General features: G+C 38.9%; 1 protein-coding gene across 8 annotated transcripts; it reads right to left on the bottom strand.

Moving 5' to 3' along the window:
• Positions 1-1,512: 1,512 nt before the first annotated feature.
• Positions 1,513-15,057, bottom strand: ZFP69 (ZFP69 zinc finger protein). 8 transcript variants are annotated; one of them, XM_088791052.1, is made up of 7 exons: positions 14,408-15,057; positions 13,387-13,548; positions 12,761-13,242; positions 11,328-11,413; positions 6,549-6,675; positions 6,128-6,226; positions 1,513-2,823 (listed from the first exon to the last, which is right to left on the bottom strand). In XM_088791052.1, the coding sequence occupies exons 3-7, from the start codon at positions 12,885-12,887 to the stop codon at positions 1,688-1,690; spliced, it is 1,575 nt and encodes a 524-aa protein (XP_088647178.1). In that variant the 5' UTR covers positions 12,888-13,242; positions 13,387-13,548; positions 14,408-15,057; the 3' UTR covers positions 1,513-1,687. The 8 variants fall into 8 exon arrangements, with proteins under 8 accessions (XP_088647178.1, XP_088647179.1, XP_088647184.1 ...); XM_088791053.1 differs by having other exon boundaries at positions 12,761-13,154; XM_088791058.1 differs by having other exon boundaries at positions 6,128-6,223; positions 12,761-13,154.
• Positions 15,058-16,249: the final 1,192 nt, after the last annotated feature.

Genomic DNA, 16,249 nt, shown 5'->3' with positions numbered 1-16,249 from the left:
TGACCTTGGTGCTGTTTTCACAACATAATACGCAATGTTAAATAATTAATGCTCTCATTCATTGTTTATTAATTATAAAGTCATGTTCTACTTCTTTTCTGTCTCTCTCCATGTGTTCACTATAACTCGCTACAGGAAGGTTATCCTGTAAGATGCTCCATATGGTCAGTTGATCATGGCAGACCCTGCCATCTCAAGTACTCTGACTCGTCAGTTTTCCTCCATTCCAAAGTGGTTGCAGCCAAGATTATATTTGCTAAGGCAGGTAGATCAGTCTCTTGAAAGGGATTCTCATTCATCAGTCTCAGCCTCAAAAGTCAAGGACTACCGTTTCCCCGAAAGTAAGACCTAGCCAGACCATCAGCTCTAATGCGTCTTTTTGGAGCGAAAATTAATGTAAGACCCGGTATTATTTTACTATCTTATATAAGACAGGGTCTTACATTAATTTTCGCTCCAAAAAGATTCATTAGAGCTGATGGTCTGGCCAGGTCTTATTTTGGGGGAAACAGGGTACGTAGAGTAGTTGGTGGAGAAATATCTTCTTGTGCAGCTGAGACTTTCATGAGCTTAACTGCTAATAGATAAGATGCAGATTCCTGTCTGGCTCCAGGGATGGCAAGTGCTGATCTTTCTGGGGATGCAGCTCAGCTTGTACTTCTAGGCTGTTAGACAAGCTGCTACTTCTTTGATGGCTGATAGGACTATTGGTCTAAGAGATGCTTCAGCACCAGATATGGAGTTTTATATCTTGCCAGTGAGAAAATAAATTGGTAAAACTTCTAGGAAGGTCAACTTGGCAATATTCATCATACAAATGAACATACTCTCCAGCACCAAAATTCTAGTTCTAGGAATTTACCCTACATATATACTTACATGTGTGAGAAATGAAAATGTATAAGACTATTCACTGCAACATTATATAAACAAAAAATTGGAAATCCAAGTCTATCCACAGTGGACTGGCTAAATAAAAAGTATAATACATTCAAACCATGGATTCTGCAGCTGTAAAAAAGAATAAGTAGGCACTTTATCTACTGATGTGGAATGACCTCCATGATATGTGGTTAAGTAATAAAAAAAAGTGCAGATGTGTTTTGTATAGGAGGTTGCCATTTATGCTCAAAAAGAAAAACTATGTATTTGTAGTTTCTTGGATATAAATAGAAAAATTTCTGGAAGGGTGCACAAAATTTTAGTTATAAAATAATGGTTGCGTCTAGGTATAATTTGATGGTGGGGTATGGAGGAAGGAAATTTGTCCTTACACAACTGTCTGTGCCTTTTGAATTTTGTACCATTAAAAGTGTTCCCCATTAAAAAAAATAAAATTTTCATTTAAAATATAGGTGGTGACATTTTAAACAGTAGTTTCCAAATGCTGATCTGTAAATCAGTGAATGCCCATGAATAATTTATTAATCCACCATGAAATCAGAAGAATAATAATGTGTTAAGTTTCCATATTGCTGAATTTAATTGGAAGGATCATCCTTTATTCTTAAGTATTTTGTATGGAGGTATTTTATTAGTAGATTGTAGTTATTGTAATGTTTACTTACACAATGGGCAAAATTAAAAGTTGGCAGCAATATATCCATAACTCAAGAGTCCTGAAATTTAAAAGTATAGAATCATTGATTTAGATTTGGCTTTTGTTCTCATGTTAGATAATCAGTTTTTACACATTATTTCGGAAGGTATTCCTCCTGTGTATTTCATGGTGTCGAGTAAGCGATGAATTATAGCTGAAGGCTTTTCCACACTCATTACATTCATAAGGTTTTTCTCCAGTGTGATGTCTCTGATGTTTCTTAAAGGATGAATCATGCCTATAGGCTTTTCCACAGCGATTGCATTCGTATGCTTTCACTCCTGTATGAACAGTTTTATGGTTGCTAAGGTGTATCCTCTGCCGAAAGGCTTTACCACATTCCTTACATTTGTAGGGTCTCTCTCCAGTATGAATTCTCTGGTGATGCGTTAGATAAGCTCTGTGACTGAAGGTTTTACAACATGCAGTGCATGCATAGGGCTTCTCCCCAGTATGAATTCTTACATGTTCACTAAGGTGTCTAATCTGTCGAAAGGTTTTCCCACATTCATTGCACGTAAAGGGCTTCTCTCCAGAATGAGTTCTCAAATGTTGGATCAAGCTAATGTTCTGGCTGAAAGCTTTCTGACATTTATCACATACATAGGGTTTCTCCCCGGTGTGAGTTCTGTGATGCTGATTAAGAGATGAGCGATGTCTGAAGGCTTTGCCACATTCTTCACATTCAAAGGGTTTCTCACCAGTATGGATTCTCTGGTGGGTATTAAGGGACGCACTTTGACTAAAGGCCCTTCCACATTCCTTACATCTGAAAGGTTTCTCACCAGTATGAATTCTCATGTGTTCAGTAAGATGAATAGGTTGTTTGAAGATTTTTTCACATATATTACATTCATAGGTTTTTGTTCTTATGTAAGTCATTGGGTCATTAATCAAATCTAATTTGTATTTGTTCCTCTTTCTAAGTGTGTCATATTTATGGTGCCTCTGTTCTATAATAACATTTGAACTCACAATATTTTCCCCAATTTTTTTACTTTCTTGGCCTCTCTTCTTGTGGGTCAATATGGCTTCTCTTACATCTCTTCCATGGATATCCTGATGCCTTTCTAGCTCATCATCATATTTGGTGACTTTTTTCAATCTGGAATAAATGACATCATCCCTCATGAACCTTTCCATCATAATACCATGATATAACTCTTCCTGTAAAATAACATTCTTTGCAGTTGATATATTGGTTTCTGTTTTACTCTTCAAGCCTGAAAAAAATGGAAAAAAATACAAATAATTCACATTCTTTATGCTTTGAAAACTCAATTATTGTAGTGGGTATGGAATAGAAATTTAGATAACAATACATATAAAGTACATGAGATTTTGATTATATTTAAATATGGTTCTGCAGTCTTAATTTTGAGAAACAGTAAACAGAGTCAAAGTGTGATTTTATATAGAGAGTAAAATTTGAGCAATTTAGTCCTGCTCTTTCTAAAATACTAAATAATGACATTTCAGAGCTATGTCTTAATAATACATCATTTTGGAAAATGATACATCTTTGGAAAATCATGTCAGAAAGATAAAAATGTCCCTTTCCCACTCCAGCAATAGCCTGAGACACTATTCAAAAAATAAGGATGGAACTAAGAATAGTCACAAGAACTGTCTTTTACTGAAACTTGTGTTAATATTTACACACGTTCTGTTTCCTATGCTTATTAATCTGTCGCTGGAAGTGTTATTTATACAAAGGAGACTTGTAAGAAACCCAGACTATGTTGCTATTATTGCTATGTTCTATGAAAATATCCTTTAACCTTTCAGGTTAAAATTCTAACAGGTTTTCTTACTTGATAAGTTGTACCCGTGACTAATATTTCAACTGACAGTTCTGAAAGGTATAACTTGTAGGATTTTTTGGTCCACAAAAAATGATCATTAGTACTTCCAAATGCTAAATGAATAGAAGCAAGAATAAAGTCTATGTTCTGCAGGCCCCTGATCCTGATCCTAAATAGCAGAGGAGTAAGAGAAGAAGACGGAGAAAGACAGAAGCCATGTATGTCCCCATCCCCCATTCAGTGTCCATGCCTGCAGGAGGCCCAAGCTAGGGGAGAAGAGAACATTTAACTTTGAATGAACATGTGAATTTTTCTTATTGCAGTGAACTAAACATTTTAGTAAAATCAGACTGTTTTTATTATTTAAAGGGAATGGACCATCTATGAGACGTCTTTGAGATTTCATCCAGAGGCAGGGAAAGAACACGACTGAAGTTTTTATTATTGTTTTTGTTATTATAAGTTGAAAAAGAGAAAACCCAAGAGAATGTTCAAATTACTGGAATGAATAACAGAGTGAAACAAGGTAGCTGGTTATAAGGTCAATGCACAAAACCAGCTGTGTTATCACATACCAGTGACAAACAGAAAACATCATTTTAAAAGTACACCATCTACAAAAGCAATAAAATACAGGATCTTCAAGATGAATCTGAAAAAAGAGATGCAAAATGTATAAGAGCTTTATGGGGAAAATCCTGAAACTTTATTGAAAAAAATTAGGAAATATCAACAAACAGAGCAATATACCATGTTCCTGGATAGTAGGACTCAAAATCATAATATCAATCCCCCAAAATTGATCTATAAATTCAATTATATTCCAATCAAAATATTACCAGACGATTTGTAAGTGTGTGTGTATGTGTGTGCACTCATTATTTAATTTTGATGAATTATATATAAATTTGACGCAGTCATTACGTAATTTGTATGGAAAAACAAGGGGCTAAGAATAGCCAGGACAATTTTGAAGAACAACATAGAAGAACTACTTATACCAGATATTAAGTTTCAGATGAAATATATTAGGTTGGTGCAAAAGTAATTGCCGTTTTTGCAATTATTTTTAACCTTTTAAACCACAATTACTTTTGCACCAACCTAATGGTAATTAACACAGCCTGGCATTAGAGTAGGGAAAGAAAAACAGAAAAATGGAACAGAATAGAGAGAGCCCAGAAACAGATGCAAGCATACAAAGAAACTTGACAGATGACAGAATGCCATTAACTATGAATAAATCATTATTAATAACTATAATAAACTATTATAAATGATCCCTAAACTGATTATCCATGGGGAAAATACTACACTACTCACCTCACACTACACATAAAACAAATCCCAGGTAAATTGAACTTAATCAAACCTAAACATGAAAAGCAAAAATTTTTAAATATAGGATAATATGTATTTTTTCTCTATCAATAAGAAAAAAAGATAATAGGACAATTGGCAAAGAATATAAATAAGTAATTAACAGAAGAGGAATCCTGGGTGGATGGTCAATAAACATGAAAAATATGCTCCCTCTCATTAGTTATCAGGAAAATGAAAGAAACAAGATCTTCTACTCACCCATTTACAACATTTTTTAAGTTTGATAGTGCCAAATGTTGAGAAAGATGCTGAGTTCTGGAAACTCTTAAAACCTACTGACAGGAGTACAAATAGGTGCAACTGAGTGCACTTTGGTAATACCTATCAAAACGAAGGAGCACACACACTCCATGACCAAACATTTTTGCTTCTACCAAATATCTCAGAGAAACACTGGTATATGTACACAAGAAGAAACATACATGAAGATTTACTGCAGCATCTTTGTGACCCCAAATTTAGAAACAGTATAAATGCCTACCAACAGGCAAATGGATAAATAGTGGTTCATTAATCCAATGGAAACGAATGTACTAGAACAACATGAATAGGAAGAGTGCTGAATGAGAAAAGCAAGAAGTTTATATGCTATATATTGTTGAGGGATATATACATATAATAAAATTATGAAACACATATGGGAATGGTAATATTTAAACTTAGAAGAGTTGGTTATTTCAAAAGGTAGGAGGGGAACAATGAGGCTTCAACTCTGTTTTATTTCTTAATCTGGGTGGAAGCTACGGAGAAACTTGCTATAATGTTCTCTATGCCTTTTTGAACATCACAAATATTTCATAATGTGGCAAAGTTTAAGGAGATTGTTGAAGATCACTGAATTTGGTAAGAAGGAATCCTACGATAATTTCTCTTGCAGAACTTTTCATAAAGTAGTTGTTAAAAAAAATTAAGATACGTGAGTTAAAAAGAGTGAGAATCGAAGGTGGGATTACAAAACGAGAGTCGGTAAAAGTGGAAATAGAACGCAAGAGAGAAAATTAAGATTTGTAGAATGCAGTGAGAGTCATGAAAAGAGATCTGTTTTCTGTGAGGAGAGGCAACAAACTCGTATATCTGACGGAAAAGAGAAAGGAGCTTTTTGTTGGAAGACTTTAGAATACTGAAGAAAGAGGGAGAATTATGTTTAACCTTAATGAAGATAAGACATGTCTTCCCTCCTACTCCAGGGAGATTTTCACAAGGTCAAGTTAAGGAAAGGGTTGGTAGAGGGAGGGGTGAAACTGGGTTTAGTGCAGTTCCTGTGGGTTCTCCGCACAGCCTGGGAGACTTTGGGCCCTCGGGCCTACGTATGAAAAGGCACCGTCCGCCTTGCTCTCACCTGCACTGGGATGTCCTGGGCCTTCTTTCTCTGTTATCCATGGGTCTTCTCCTTTCTCCAACTGGGAAATCACCCTAGGTTTGGAGAGTTGATATCCTGCTTATGGAATGAAAAAAAAGGAATATGAATGTTTATGTTGAGGTGTAAGAACCACCCCCAGATTTTAGTTCCAGTCCTATGGTAGAGACTCTGAAAATGGAAAAAGGCACCACAGCATGTCTTTCTATTCTAGCTCTACAAAGTGAAGTTGTTCCCCTAAGGAAGGAGAATCAGATATGCCCTGGCTTGATTTTCAAAGGAATGAGACATCTCTAATACAGAACCTGAGGCCAAGATCCAGGGAAGCCATAACATTTAATAATTTAAAAATAATGATTCTCCTGTATGGGCAGGTTTAGATGTATGTTTAGCCCATCCTTACCCACTGAGACCAGGTTCCCATAGTTCTCCAGCATCACCTCCCGGTACAAACTCTGGTGAGCAGGGGCCAGCTGCCCCCATTCCTCCTGGGTGAAGTCCACAGATATGTCCCTGAAGGTCAACTTTTCCTAGAATATCAAATATATTCCTTTTTAGCCAGAGGCTACCTCCATCAGGATCCAAGGAGTTCTGACAGTATTCTAAGTTCTGAGAGATTCTGAACTTGTTTTACTGGGACTCTCCTCTAGATCTGTTTTGAAATTCTCCAGAGATTACCATAAATAATTTAATACATAGAAGGACATTTGCTCATACATGCCTTAGAAAAAATTAAACAGGATAAGGGAATAAGGAGAGCCACAGCGAGGGTAGGGGTGATCCTCTATGTCGGGTAGCTGGGGACGGCCTGTCTAAAAGGGTGATATGTGATGAGAGATATGAATCCAATGAGGAAGAGACATATGGAAATCTAAGGGGAGAGAATTCCAGGCAGGTATAAAGGAACTAAGGTGAGAATGTCCTTGGCTTGTATGAAGAACAGCAGAGTGAGCAGCATCGCTGGAGGCAGGTTAGTAAAGAGGAAAGCAGAAGAAGATGAGATGAGAGGTCTGGGGAGGAGGGGGAGAGAGAAGAGAGGCTTTTAGCACTTATTGTCACAAAGACCAATGCATTACTGCTAAGCTTAAATTCTGGGGCCCTGCTGGAGTGTAATGCAAAAAACTGTCTAGAACTGTAGTGTAACCCCTTCCTAGCTCAAATACTGAGAAGATAAAAAAAATCATCCCCGCTACAGTGGCAGTGTGGGGCACTGGTAGCTGGGTTTATCAGAAGTGAACTCAATCAAAGGTGTATCTCAGCCAGAGCTCAGTCACAGGTCTAGGAGTCACAGGTCTAGGAGGAACACGAATAATCAATCCCTTACCTTGACCATCAGAGGAAAGGGCTTAGTCTCTTAGAAATAAACAGAACAAAACAAAACAAACCATATATATATATATATATATATATATATATATATATATATATATATATATATATATATAGTTAATCCTCCATTGTTCTCTTACACACAATATCTAAACTACAATAAAAAATTGTTAGATATGTGAATAAGGAGGAAAATCTGACATATAATCAAGAAAATAAAAATTAACAGAAACAAACTTATGGGTGACCAAGTCATTGAAATTATTATTATTAAAACAATTATGAAAATATGTTAAAGAATTTACAATAAAATATGGATAGAACAGGTGAAAACAAGGGGGTAATTTAGGGGAGAGATCGAAATGCTAAAAGAAGAACTAAAAAAATTCTACAACTGAAAAATACAATGTCTGAAAAACTCATTGGATGGACTTAATGGCAGACTGGACCCTGATAAGACAAGATCAGTGAAACTTAAGACAGGTCAATAGATATTAAAACTGAAGCACTAAGAGAAAAAAAATCTGGGATAATATGAAGTGGTTTAAGACACCTGCATTTAGAATCTCAGAAGGAGATGAGAGAATGAGCAGAAAAAAATATTTGAAGAGATAAAGGCTGAAAATTTTCCAAATAAACCCACAGGTCCAAGAAGCTCAGCAAGCCCCCAAAGAATGAATTTTAAAAAACCATGCCCATGCACATCACAGTAAAACTGCTGAAGAGCAAAGTTAAAAGGAAAGATCATAAAAGTAGCCAAAAGAAAGTAAGAAAGGAGGAACGAAAAAAAAACAAGAAAAGTTGGCATTAAAAAAAAAAAGGTTCGGCGGTAAGAAAAGATGATATAGGAACATTTGTGACAACATGGATGGATCTTGAGAGTGTAATGCTGAGCAAAATAAGTCAGACAGAAAAAGCAATGAACCATGTGATTTCACTGATATGTGGTATATAAACCAAAAACAACAAAAGAACAAGACAAACAAATGAGAAACAGAAACTCATAGACACAGACAATAGTTTAGTGGTTACCAGAGGGTAAGGGGGGTGGGGGGTGGGGGGTGGGAGATGAAGGTAAGGGGGATCAAATATATGGTGATGGAAGAACTGACTCTGGGTGATGAACACACAATGGGATTTATAGATGAAGTAATACAGAATTGTACACCTGAAATCTATGTAATTTTACTAACAATTGTCACCCCAATAAATTTAATTAAAAAAAAAGAAAAAGAAAAAGATAGCAACAACAAAAAAAAAAAGGCAGAAAGACACACGACATATAGGGAAACGATAAGAACAACAGCTGACTTCTCATCCCAAACAATACAAGATAAAAGATCATGGAACATCTTTAAAGTGCTTAAAAGAAAGAACAGTCAACCTAGAATTCTGTACCCAGTAAAAGATCCTTAAATAGGAAGACAATGTAAAGGCATTTTTAGATCAACAAAAGCTGTGAGAATTTATCATCAGGACATCCATGCTATAAGAAATGCTAAACGACATTCTGTAGGCTGGAAGGACATGATGCCAGGTAGAAACTAAGAACTAAAGGAAGAAATTAAGAGTGCCAGAATTGGTAAATATGTGGACACATATGAAAGACTCATTCTCTTTTCCATTTCTTAATTTTCCTATGACACAATTTATTGTTAAAAGCAAAAATAAGAACAATGTATTGTGGGGTCTATAACATGTAAAGTGAAATGTATGATGACAGTACATAAAGAATGGGCAAGAGTAAATGGAAATATAACATAAAGCTTTCATATTATATGTGAAACAGTACAATATTAATTCAAAGCAACTGTGATAAGTTTAAAAAGTGCATATTGTAATGGCTAGAGCAACCACTAAAAACAAATTTAAAAAGTATAGCTAAAAAGTCATTAGGGACATAAAATGGAATACTAAAAAACTATTCATCAAATATATGGTGATGGAAGGAGAACTGACTCTGGGTGGTGAACACACCGTGGGATTTATAGATGATGTAATACAGAATTGTACACCTGAAATCTATGTAACTTTACTAACAATTATCACCCCAATACACTTTAATTAAAAAACAAACAAACAAACAAAAAACTATTCAATCCAAACGAAGGCAGGAGAGGAGGAACAAAGAATAGATGGGACAAAGGACAAGAATATACACTTAAATCCCACCATATCAATGATTATGCTAACTACAAATGGACTAACAAAGCAAGACCCAGTTATATTCAAGAAGGTCACTTTAAATATAAAGACACAGATATGCCAAAAGTAAAGAAATGGAAAAGGCTATACCATACAAACAATAACTAAAAGAACACTGGAGGAGATATATTAAGTTAGATAAAGTGGACTTCAGGAAAAGGAATATTACTAGGTATAAAAAGAGAAATTTCATAATGATAAAAGTTCATCAAGAAGAAAACAATCGTACGTGTTTATGCATCTGATGACAGAATCCAAAATAAAGCAGAGTTGACAGAACCAAAGGGAGATAGACAAAACCACAATAATTAAGAGATTTTAACATTCCTCTCTCAGTAATTGACACAAGTAGACAAAAATTCATCAACCTATCAACCAACTTAACCTAATTGACCTTTATATAACACTATACCTAACAACTACAGAATATGCATTCTTGTTTAAACTTTTTATTTTGAGATAACTTTCCATGTAAATCTACTTACATGCAGTTATAAGAAATAATATAGAGATCCCCTGTACTCTCTACTGGAGGTGAAGCAGAGTTTTGATTGGAAAAGGGCATGAGGGAAATTTCTGTGATGGTGGAAATGTTCTTTATCTTGATTTGAATACATGGTATATACATGTCAAAATAGAACTATATACTTTAAGTGGTTTTTCCTATATGTAAATTATACCTCAATTTTTAAAAAATAATTTTCCCAGAGCTAAGAAACCCATCAGTTTTTTATAAATATCAGGAAAGTGGAATGCAGAAATAAAGTAACTTTAAATAACTAGACTATTATCACTTCTTCCATATTTCTGTAAATAGCTCGGTAATACCTTTCAATCCTAGAAGGTATTAGCATCTGAATTAGCTGAGGAAACAGGGATTGTAAATAACTGGAAAAAGAAAATTGCCCCAGATCACCAACCAAGTAAATATAAGAGATAAGTTCAAATCCTATACCATCGAATTTCAGAACCCAAGTTCTTTTCACTTAAAACTCTATGTCCTCGAAAAACATCTCTTCTTTAATAGTCTTCCTTTAACTCTTATTCAACAATTGTCCTTCTTTTTCACCTATTCTTCCACCAGATAGTGAGGACACCCATTTCTGAAACCCTGTTGTATCTGTCCAGCCTACTGTGTGCACTATGTAGCCTGACCATTTCTTCTCTACTCACTTCTTTGGCTGCAGTTTAATCTCTGCTCCCAAAACTATACTAAGGGTCAACTCATGAAGTTTACAAGCAATATGTGAATATCACTAAGAATATCAATACTTTCTTCTCACAAAGTTTTTGAATATGAAATACCAAAAAAAAAAAAAAAAATTGCTTCTAGGGGCTAGATCCCAGGTGGTATCTTATTGCTTCTAGGGGCTAGAATGATATCCTTCATTTTGCTTTCTTTACAGAAATTAGCACAATGTTAGATCTAGGGGTTGGTTAGAAACAAGAGTTACATGGAGGGAGGCCATTATGAGCATGTAAATTGCTATCATCACGGCTCAGTTTTCTGTACAAGAGCAACTTGCTCTGAGCTCCTTAAGTTGAATTCATTAGCCTCAACAGCCTCCTCACTCCCCCAGAAAAGGGCAAGCTATAGCCTTAAAAGCTGAGAAGCATTTCAAGAAAATGAAAGGAAACTCCAACTCACCTGGGATTCTGCTCTCGGGGCCCCATAGGTCACTTCATCCTTTAAACGTTCTCCCTGGGTCTCACCAGCATCCTGAGATAGCAGAGCTGGGGAAGGAAAAGAGCCTTTGCATCTCCCCAAATCCCCCAAATCAAAAAACTGCCTGAAGACCTGTTGAATGTGGCTCCTCCCTCAGTACATTCACCAACAGGGACATTCAGGGCGACTCAAGAGCAGACTGGAATCTCCTGAGGATGTGCCGAGCACCACTCTGGGCATTAGTATTTCCCAAGTGTCAATCGTGATCCAAAAGCACAGATCTACCAGACCACTCTTTGGTTCAGAGGTTCCCAGCAGCAAAGAAAAATCCAGACACTTCCCATGGACTTCTAGGCACTTTACAATCCATGTGAAATATTTTCCCAGCATTAGTTTCCTCTAACCACCATCCTTTACCTGTCGGACACATAAACCTACCACATTCTTAACCCTCAGTTAGACTACAGTATTCTCCATTCTCCGAACCACTCTTCAAAGTACCCACTTTTGTATCCTTTCCCCAAATCTTCTATAAAAAACTTATGCATCTTTCAAGGCCCAATTCAATGCTATCTGCTTTGTGAAACTTTCCCAGATAAGCACAATTGGAAGAATGTTTCCTATCTCTTGTCTTCCCAAAGAACTTTACCATAGCATTTTCCTAGGCTACCTTCTATTATTTTGATTTGGGTATTTGTCTATCTCCATCAATTAATAATTAGCATTAAAGATCATTATTAATTTTACCATCTGTCAAAATGCTTGGCAAAGTCCCTGCTTGACACATCTAGAATACAATAAATATTAGCTGAATTTGAAGTGTTATAGATATGAATTAAGAGACCATATGAATTCCTCTGTCCATCTATCTGTCCTGACCACTAACTATTGTGTAACCTTGGACATGTTTCCTACTGAACCCATACATTTCAAGGTAAAATGAGAATAATCAAGCATGTCAGTCCTTCCTCTCAGCAGCAGATGAAAAGAAAGAACTGATGCTTGTGAAAAATATTGGTTTGGGGCTAAAATGACTGAAACTTGTGAAGGAAAACCAATGGAGGGCTTAAAGGTGCCCACATTTTTGACCTGGCTATCCATGAATCACATTTCCACACTTGGGAGCAGCTGGTGGGAAATATCTCCTGTTCTGTCTTCTGGCCATGTATTGTATTTGAGGACAGGAGATGGGAGCAGCATGGAGCACAGGTCGCAAGGAACCTCTGCTGAGAGCACAGTATTTTCTCTCACAGCTATCCCTTTCCTGAAAGCCACGAGCATGAACCCCAGAGACCTGCTTTCTCCCAACTTTCTCCCCAAGAGACCAGAACAATGAAGTGTGTACTTGTCTTTTCACACACAAACGAGACCTCCTTCGTCCCCTTCCGTCGCCCCACCCATCAGTCTATTCTCACCTTCTCCTTCAAACATCTTAGTCACGTCCTCCCACAGAGGCGCCCCCTCTTTGGCCTTCCTCGGATGGTGCAACTTGACCCAGGTGCTGGCCTCGGTGGGCAGGGTGATCAGGAGCCGCTGCAGCATGACGATTCTGCCCGACTGGGCTTGTTTACTTCTGGTGAGGAAACTTCCAGAACTTCCGCTGAGAGGCTTCACAGTTGTATGGTCCTCCTCTGATCACAATCTCCTGCCTTCAAGGTTGTGGCATGTCCCTGCGGCGCCAGAACCAGGGGGCTCCTAGAGGCTGATATGAATTTAACAACACTGAAAAACACTTCTCTCTTAAATTAAGTACTGCCTCCTAGGGAGGCAGCCGGTTGTGTAGGTTTGAGTGCATGCCTCCATCTTCTCCTAGAGGAAGAGAAGGCAGGAGATGAAGGATCTCGAAGCACGGATCATACAGCCAGAGCTCCAGAACTTGCATAAAATATATTTAAAACTGCAAAACATCCAAAAACAAAGGTTTGGCATTCATGTGGGAATAAGTATAATCAAGGCTCTTGGATGTGGCTCTACTCCCAGTTCCATACACACAAACAGACAAAGATACACAAACACCAAAGATATACAAACACACACAGACCCTGCCTTGACTTCCCTCCTTGCGAGCTGCGTGCATCTTCAGCCTGGATAAGGCTTGAAAGTGAAGAGGACAGGCATTGAAATCAGACAAGCTGCATTAGAATCCTGACACTTGCACTTCAAAGCTCTAAGGCACTTCAACTTTCTGAGCTTGTTTCTTCCCCTATAAAACAGGAATAATTGTACTTCATAGGGTTGTAATGTTGATTAATTGAGACAATGTCGGGCATACAGTAAACTCTTAATAAACATCTTAATAAATAAACTCTTAATAAATCTTTTGCTTTAATGCTGCATCATAGCATTATCTTTTTAAGTTATTTTTTAAAACAATTAGCGATCTCAATTTAAAGTTCATATCCAGTATCTCAACTGATGGAATAATCACATAGCTGCAGTTTTCACGTGGGCAAGCAGTGACAGACACATCACCACCCACGTGTTTGCCCAGCAATTGGCAAGTCCTTTTACCCTCTCTGTTAAGATGCATCCTGGTTTTAAAAATGTTAAAATTGGGGAGAGGAGTATGTCTTCAAATGGAGGAAATACAGTACTTCGAGTATAATGAGGATGACTGCATAACTGTAACAGGCAAATTTGGAAAAAACTCAAATGCATCAGCTATCTCATCCAACCCCCAGCATCTGAGCAGGCAGATCGATCGCTCCACAGCAACGAGGTCCAGTGTATCTGAGCCCAAGAATAGTCCTAGCTCTGTGGAAAGGAGGCCCACCCAACTTTTTGAAGTTTGTGGGGAAGGGTATGTGGTTGATTGGCGTCTTTTTTTTTTCATCTGTGACTGATGGAGAGAAAGAAGCTGCATCCTAAGAACTGGAGCATGTGAGACATACGCTGCCTCTGAATATATAAAAAGTAAATGTCTTGTTACCAAAGTGGAGAAACTTATGAACCGGTTTATGACAGAGAAGCTTCCCTTCGAAGATGCTCCTCCCCACTGCCCCCAGACATGCCTCCCTCGGACTTAGAGACAGCACACACAGGCGGTGTAGCCTCCTACTCACCAGCTCGGCCTTGGACGCTGGTAGGACCAGAGGTGGAGACATGAGAGCACTGGCTCTTGAGGCTTTCAGCTCCAGAGGGTGTCTCTTTAGAGGAGGACTGGGTGGTAACAGATTTTCTTCTTGCCCAGCCTTTTATAGGCAGACCACATCCCCATTCGACACAATCATTCTTCAGAAAAACGCCCAACGTTCACGTCGGCCTCCGGACTGGAAGTGGGTCTTCACCAAATTCCCAACGAGAGGCGGCCTAGGGCGGGTGTTGCTGCTTCACATCAACCCACCGCCCATCCAAGGTCGCCTTTCCCAGCTGCACCCCCAGGAGCGGGGCTTTGAGGGCCGTAATGGGAGGGGTGCCCTGAACCCGCTTCCCGCAGAGCCGGGCGAGGATACACCTCGCCGCCTGCGGCTTCAATGCCGGGGCGGCGGCAGCGGTCAAGTGCACTCCAGTGCCGTTTCTTGGGCCGCAGCCCTGCGTCTCCTGGAGCCTCTGCCTCCCGACGCACCCCCGCGGTGGCCGGCGCCGCGCGACGCCCTCACGCCGGCCCCAGTGGGCTCCCGGGTGCGGCCCACCCACGCGGCCGCTCCGCCACCCGGCCCAGCGCCCGCGCGTCTTCCAGCGGGCTCCGCCCGCACCGCTGCAGGCTCCGCCCACGAGGGCCGCAGAGGAGCCCGCCCGCTCTAGGGATGCGGGGAGCGCCCGAAAACCCGGAACCTGGATGAAGCGGAGCGCGCCCACGAGGGCTGCCCAGACCCAGGAGCAGCGGCCACCCAGGCCTACAGCCCCGCTTTTCCTGTCGGTGGTCGGTAGAGACCATGTGGCTGGCCAGCATTTCCTATGGGGAATCCCCTTCTCTGTCAGTCATTCATTCATTGAACAACCGTCCTCATAGTGCCTACGATCTACTCATTGTTACAGGCTCTGAGGATACAGCAGTTATCAAAAGGCAGTCCCTGCTTTCTTGGATCTTAATTCCAGTGAGATTAAATAGATAAATAAATAGGAAAATAAATAGATAATATCCCAGGTGATAAGGGCTACCCAGGAGGAAAAGGGAAGCAGTGTGTAGAGTGGGGGATAGAGGATAACTGGTGTTCCTCTTTCTAGTAAGAGTAGGCTAGGATATTTATATCTACCCAACTCAAAATACAAGAATAATACGAAAAAGTAAAAGCCTGATAGATTGTATATGTATGTATGTGTGTATATATATGTGTATATACGTATATACGTATATATGTGTATATATGTATACATACATATATACATATATACATATATATATGTGCGTTACTTTGCTATGGCTGCCATAAAATACGACTGGCTGGGTGGCTTAAATTATAGCAATGTATTTTCTCACAGTTATGGAGTCTAAAAGTCCAGGATCCAGGCCTCAGCAGGGTTGATTTCTACTGAGACCTTTCTCCTTGGATTGCAAATGGCTGCCTTCTCCCTGGGTCCTCACCTGGTCTTCCCTCCGAGTGTTTTCATGCCCCTGGTGAATCTCTGTGTGTCCAAATTTCCTCTTCTTATAAGGACACCAGTCAGATTGGTTTAGAGCACACCCAAATGCCTCATTTTAACTCAATTATCTTTTAAAAGTGATTAAGTTTAATCACTGAAATAGGTCATTAAATATGGTCACGTTCTGAGGTACTGAGGGTTAGGGTTTCAACGTATGAATTTTGGGAGCACAGAATTCAGCCCATAACAAGGTGTCTAAGAAATGGCAAGATAGAATTACCAGACTATAAGCTAGAAAGCCAGGATCCAGGGATGTAATCTAACTGGGAACACTGGCAGATGCTTTTGGCCTGAGGCATTTACCTAGCTGGGAAATGATC

Source organism: Rhinolophus sinicus, chromosome 14 (genome assembly GCF_057876585.1).
Source record: "Rhinolophus sinicus isolate RSI-liver-muscle chromosome 14, RSI-T2T, whole genome shotgun sequence".
Taxonomy (NCBI): domain Eukaryota; kingdom Metazoa; phylum Chordata; class Mammalia; order Chiroptera; family Rhinolophidae; genus Rhinolophus; species Rhinolophus sinicus.
Note: the sequence above shows the minus strand (reverse complement) of the source record. Positions and strands in the feature narration are given on the sequence as shown.

Bases quoted from the DNA above. Each gene is read 5' to 3' on its own strand.
- ZFP69 (XM_088791052.1), bottom strand. From the start codon at position 12,887: ATGCTGCAGCGGCTCCTGATCACCCTGCCCACCGAGGCCAGCACCTGG. The intron at 11,414-12,760 runs GTGAGAATAGAC...TTCCTTCCCCAG, and splicing joins TAAGATGTTTGAAGGAGAAG to CTCTGCTATCTCAGGATGCT. The intron at 6,227-6,548 runs GTAAGGATGGGC...TCATTCCATAAG, and splicing joins TGGGAACCTGGTCTCAGTGG to CAGGATATCAACTCTCCAAA.